At 40.5% G+C, this 6,657-nt stretch overlaps 1 protein-coding gene across 1 annotated transcript; it reads left to right on the top strand.

Annotated features, from left to right (window-relative positions):
* The first annotated feature begins 307 nt into the window (after positions 1 to 307).
* LOC140239555 (cytochrome P450 2J4-like) lies at positions 308 to 5,090 on the top strand. Its single transcript, XM_072319389.1, has 4 exons — positions 308 to 453; positions 743 to 1,353; positions 2,240 to 2,567; positions 3,279 to 5,090. Exons 2-4 carry the CDS (start codon positions 820 to 822, stop codon positions 3,455 to 3,457), a joined length of 1,041 nt encoding a protein of 346 aa, XP_072175490.1. The 5' UTR covers positions 308 to 453; positions 743 to 819; the 3' UTR covers positions 3,458 to 5,090.
* Positions 5,091 to 6,657: the final 1,567 nt, after the last annotated feature.

The following is a 6,657-nucleotide window of genomic DNA, read 5'->3' as shown; positions in this document are numbered from 1 at the left end:
ATAGTGTATTGTTGTGGGGGGGGGGGGGCAAATGAGCTCAGCCCATTGTCAAACATTAACAGTAATTATATGAGTGATTGATATTTCCCGTGCATGACACCATTCATAAGACAATGTCTATTACAATCTACCACGCAAGACATACGGGTTATCAAATGCAGTAGACGAGTTTGTCTAAGTTCACATCGGTGAATACATAATGTGCAGCAGAATGTGTAATGGGTTTAAATCAAAACAAAGGGGAGGCCGAGAACATTGTGAAAAGTGAAAAGTGTTGCATTTTTCCCGTCCATCACTATAGGTACGGTGACATCGTCTATCTATCCGACGGATATGAGGATTACGTGTTCCTGGGCAGTCTTGAGTTGGTGAAGGACGTTCTGGTCAGACGGGCTGACGTCACCAGTGACAGAGAGGAATTCTGGGAGTTAAAGGCTGTAACAAACTACAAAGGTATGACCTTTATCTTCTCCGGAATGTGTGGGGTTTTTTTTTCGAGATTGATTTTGGCTTTAGCAAGCAATTGTGTCCTCTTTCGATCTAAAAAAACGACAGTAATCATGAAAATGATCTATTGACGGTAGTTACAATGATGATGATAAATACTTGATAACAGTGCTGAATGTGGTGAGCTCTGCATATGACCAAAGTGTAAGCACAGTTTCGACTAACTGTACTCTTCTCACCCTTCCGTACTGTACTCACCCTTCTAGTTCACACATGACCCGTGCTTCTATTTCAGGTGGAATCATATTTTCCAATGGCCAAGAATGGGTTGACCACCGTCGATTCGGGCTGGCAGCTCTCCGTAACTTCGGCATGGGCAAGAAGAGCTTACAGCACAGCATCAATCAGGAGGCCCGAATTCTGGCCGAGGCCATGGCAGGTTATAACGGCTCTCCCTTTAACCCCGCCCTCGTGATCAACAACGCTGTCTCCAACATCATCTGCGCCATCAATTTCGGCCACCGCTTCGAGTACTCCGATCCGAAGTTCAAGGAGATGATCAGGCGGATCAACTACTTCGTGGCCGAGGACCCAGGTGTCCTGTCAACCCTGCCTGTCTTCTTTATGAACGAACGGCGAAGAAACCTCCTTGAAGTCAAAAAGTTCCTGGAAGACGACATCCGGGAACACGAGAAGAACTTTGACCCCAATGACGTCAGAGACGTCATCGACATGTACCTGTTGGAGGTACAGCGTGCCCAGAAATCCGGGGAGAAGACGGAGTTTGGGATGGAGAAGGCATGGGCCCTGATATTCGATCTCTTCCTGGCTGGAACGGAGACAACGTCGACGACACTGCTGTGGGCATTTCTCTTCGTCGCTGGGTATCCTGAAATCCAAGAGAAGGTGAGAAAGTTTAGGGCTGTCACCTGTCTCACTGGAGTAACATGAGCTTCTTTTGAGGATTGATGGTAAGACCAGTACGATGTATTGTCCACACTTTAACAGCACAGAATATTTATGTAGACCTTAATGTCAGCGTTCCGTTAGAGATTCCTGAAAGATCCTACTGAGCGAGGACATTGATCAACACCATGAATTAGAAGCCAGATTGAAAGAGGGAAGGAGGAGGATTTCAATTTTAACCCTCTGTGTGCTCTGAGTGCCGATTGGCTCAAAAAACCCCACAGCTTTGCACGCATACCCCAAAGTCCCTGGTACAGACAGGGTTACAGGGGTACGGATCAGTTGCTGGGCGCAACAGCGTCCTGAAAAAAATTCGGAAAGTTCCTTTATTCACTCAACAATTCTACACATTTAAAATTGAAACCGGCCGGAGGAAATTGTATCATGTCGGAAGTGTCAAACTTTGAAGAAAAAATAAAAGAAGAAGAATAGAAGCATTAGGAGTTCCTTGGGTCTAGGTCAATTGCCTCCTGAGGCATTACCCCGGGTTAGAGTTAGGCTAAGCAGTAGAGCTTAGATTAGGGCTTAAACAAGGGGAAGCCCTTGTTTAAACCCTAATCTAAACTCTACTGCTTAGCCTAACCCTAACCCTAAACTTAAACTAATTCTCAATCCTTACTATTCTTACCTTATCACTAATTTAATAGTATTTAGCTGGAAGGGGGAATTGGTATTGCACTGATATGCAAGTACTCCCCTTTGAGAAAGTGCAACCATGAAGATATTTCCTTATTCATGTAACAGGCGTTATCATATCATTAGTACTTGCTGCGTGATATAGACATTTTTGTTTTTGTGGAAATGCCACCACTTTGTTTCGCCGCAGATTTTATCTGAAATTAATGACGTTGTTGGCAACTCGAGGACGCCCGAGTATGAAGATCGCACCAGTATGCCTTACACGGAGGCCACCCTGATGGAGGTATTACGGTTCCGCCCCATTGCACCGAGTGGAGTCCCACATCGATGTACGGTGGACATGAAGGTCCGCGATTACGACATCCCAAAGGATACGAACATCGGGATCAACGTACTCTACATCCACCACGACCCAAAAATTTGGGGTGACCCGGAAGTGTTCCGACCAGAGCGCTTCCTGTCAGAAGACGGCAAGGAAGTCGTTAAGAATGAAGCGTATTTACCGTTCGGTGTTGGTGAGTTTTACTGACTATGATTATGTTGGTTTTTTGAAGGGTTATATACATGCTTTCATCCCATCTCTTCGTGTATTGGTTTTGACGGTGCAATGCAAATCCCCAAAACTAGTCAAATCAAACAAGCAGATTAATTACAGAAGATTTGATCCGGAATGTCGGGCTTAATTTAGATAGCTTGTTTTTTGTTCTGTTGTTGTCTATGCCTAGGACTTTCACTGCTCATTTCATCACTTTTCATAATTTCTATTTTCATCACTGTTCATGATTTCTATTTATCACCCATTACTTTTATGGAATCTTTGCATGTCAGACATTAATCATCTTTCTTTTTGTTTGGGAGCAATGAAGCATCTCTGATATGTAGTGTCTCCAGATTCTTTGTACATGGTATTTAGCAATAAAATTGTTCATACTGAATAGTATTCTGCTATGGATAAAAAAAAACCCACACTTACACACACACACACACATACACACACTATCATGCACTTTAAACCGTTTCATCAAGTCATGAAGATTAGTTGCACTAATTGTATATTTCAGTTCAGAATGTCGAAAAGAGACAGTACATTATGGCAATTTGCTTTGGCCAAAGATCAATGACTTATTCGATCAACTCTTTTATGTTCTCTACGTCGTAATCGTTTCGTCCTCACCAGTGATGTCGCCGCCGGGACTGATGTCTTGACATTTCAAATCTGTTTTCAGCTCGTCGGGTGTGTCTAGGTGAGCAGTTGGCCAAGATGGAAATGTTTCTCTTCTTCACGAACGTCCTCCAGCGATTCAAGGTTACCTTTCCCCCCGGCGCCGTCCCAGACTATGGCTTTGGCCATCGAATCACCACGCTCCTGCCCAAGACCTACGAAATCATTCTTGAGGAGCGCTGAGCAAGCTATTCCGTTAATTGTTGCTCTGCAAAATAGAGAAAGAAGAAAGGAAAACACAGTGTTGGGGTTTTTCGGAAGAATCAAAGACTTGCAGCGGAACAAATCTGGCACATTCATCTTGCTTTTTGTATTAAATGTTGATTGTAGAGTTAGATATTATAGCTTTTAAAGCCGTTTGTCATACTAGGTGTACACATGTACACAAATAACTTTTTATACATTAACTTTCCAGGGTTTAGCAACACCTATGAGTTAGTGACGACGTATAGATAATATCAACTTTCCCCAGGACAATTTATAGCAAATTGACTATCTACCAAGGCATGCCAAGGGTATGGTAGAATTGACGTAGATCTACTTCGATGGAAAGTCACTATTCATGCCTCTGAATGCTCTTAGTTTGCGAGAGCCGAGAAAAGCTTATTTTTTTTGTGGCTCTGTATTCCGTACTCAGAGGATAAAATTTCGACCAAAAGCAACTCTAGTTATTCAAAAAGTCCTACAAAATCACGATTTTTTACGAGATTATGTAAATTATTCACTCCGATTTTTGGAAAATAGACTTCAAGTTGAACCGTCTGAAAAAAAAGTTATCTATTAGCGCGTTGTAAAATCGCATCATAATTCCGGACACGATTTCCGTAATGGAATAATCGACACCTTTCACATTTTGTCCATGCACCAGAATCACACAATTCATACCCTCGATTCACCATACAAATTCGTACCGAGCGGACGACTAAGAGAAAATCGGCACATGAGGCTCATATTTCGTATTGTATGGTAAAAGGTCTTACATGAACCTTTCGAACAATTTACATGATAAAATCATGTGATAAATCGATATCTTCTTAATCTGCAATGTAAACTTCTTAGCGTTTCTATATGTTTGTGTCGCATTTTTTTGCGATGTCGGCCCATACAACGCTCTGTAAGGCTACTCTACGAAGACCCGCGCGTATTGAATGTCATTATTACGCAGAGATTGTCATCTACCATTACCAGGAATTACCATGCTGTCCGGTAATACCATATCTGTATATAAAGTGTGTATTTGTTTTATATCCCTCATGAGCGTCTCAATCTTCAAGAGAAACATGTAAGGAGGGACAATGTCCTTCTCGGAGAAAGAGGAGAGGAAATGATTCACTATCGCGTATGGCGGCTGCCACTCATCCCGCTGTTATACCGCGAGGTAATGTGTCTATAAACAGGGATCCCCTTAGTTGTCAGTGCAATGCTTTTAATTGCCCTCAACACATTTTAGAACCCGTTCATTCAATCGCGCAACATCTGCTCTTTACAGGAGTAAAATATTTGCTTCCTTTCAATATTGTGGCCGGAGCCCATGTACTTTAGAGAAAAGATGGGAGAAGAGAGGTGATGTGATACTCAAAAAGTGGGTGCTCGACAATTGATTGGGCACAGCGATTAAGCAACCCCTTTATGTGTGTTTAAGGTAGTATTTCCTTGTGAACAGAGGACAACTCCTGTTCAAAGTTTCCTACGGAAGCGAGGATTCATACTATCCCAACCACTTCCAACAAACACATAACGTTTTATAACGTTTCACGAACGTTGTTTGTTTGTTTTTTAGGTCCCGTACGTTGGACGTTACAAAACGTTTTTACTATGTGTGCTACGTCATCTTCATTTATAAACGTCCACAAAACGTTTTTATTACGTCTGCTACGTTTTCGTCTTTATTGAGCGTTTAAAAACGTCTTCTATTGGCTTCTATATCATGAATGTTCATACATGATTGTGGAAATTCAAGATAAAAATTCAAAATTTGAAAAGTAATGGAAATAGATAAAAGACAAATCTGAAATATTTATGCTTGGGTCAACTCTCTAACTGCGTTAAAATTGTACTTATGTTATTGTGCATTTTATTCAAAATTTCAAATCTCGTAATGAAGAGGTATTTTCATGATAGTCGTAAACAGGGTATGTGTGATTTAATTTTCGTAACCATGTCTTCACGCATAACAACATTTTTGCCGGCATAAAAAGAATGTGATATACATATGCATCAGCTAGGAATAGGTTGTATAGGTGAAGGTGGTAGGATATTAGGAAGAGGTTAGGGTAGGATTATATAAGATTAGGATTGGGATACATTAATTCCAGATTGTGCCTGTTTAATCTCACAACTAGTATGCCCAATACAACCTAAGTATTAAAAAGATAAGGGTTCTTTGAACGTTTTTAGAACGTTTATGTGAAATTATAGACATTACTGAAAAGTTAAGACGTTTTGTCTTGCAAGCTTTCTAAAATTTTATGAAATGTTTCTTAAAACGTTTTCTGGACGTTCTAAAAAGGGTCAGAAAACTTTTTTTAGACAATCTTACAGCGTTTCTTGAACGGTCTGGTTTTTTAAAAGTTTTCCTGTCGTCCGCAGAACGTCCACAAAACATTTTAATATTCTTAAAAGGTTTTCTGACATCTATAACGTCCAAAAGGTTTTGAGCAGGTCCTTAAAAATTTTGAAAGGTTTTATGTTTTTTTAACGTCCATTTTGAATGTTTTTAATACGTCGAAAATCTTCCACAAAAAGACGTTCTGAAAACGTTTTAACAAAATGTCCAAATAACGAACTTGGAATGTTACGAGAACTTACGGAAATTGTTATCTGGGATACTAATCTCTTGCATATACTGCATTCACCTTCCCATTGAAAAGAGGAAACAAAATGTGGTAACACAATAACTATGTGCCCTTGGTTTCCTGTACGAAATTAGTGAAGTATAATATTATTTCCACGGTGCCCCGGGGAGGTTAGCGCAATTATGTTCCCTCAGTTCCATAGGAAGGTTTATACATTATTTTGTCCTCAGTTCCCTGGAAGAGTTAGGGCTGTATGTATCCTCGCCTCCCAGTGTCCATTGTTCTTAGAGGTTTGCACACTCATGTGATATAAGAAGGTATTAAAAACGGGCGCAAAATCCTAGTCTTTTTCAAACTTTGACATACCATTTTCAACAAATTTATCAAAAAAAAAAATCAGTTATGATGTGGAAATATATTTCTTTTGTCAGGTACCGCTCTGGAATAAGTCATCATGCATGTACGTTACTGCACATAGTCCTTTGTTTTACACCATGTCATGCACATGTACGTGTGTGTATGTGTCCTCGCTTCCTTATTCTCCTTTAGGTTTGCACACTCATGTGTTCTAAGCTTGAATGTACACAA

The sequence above is a fragment of the Diadema setosum genome, chromosome 16 (assembly GCF_964275005.1).
Source record: "Diadema setosum chromosome 16, eeDiaSeto1, whole genome shotgun sequence".
NCBI classification, from domain to species: Eukaryota; Metazoa; Echinodermata; class Echinoidea; order Diadematoida; family Diadematidae; genus Diadema; species Diadema setosum.
Note: the sequence above shows the minus strand (reverse complement) of the source record. Positions and strands in the feature narration are given on the sequence as shown.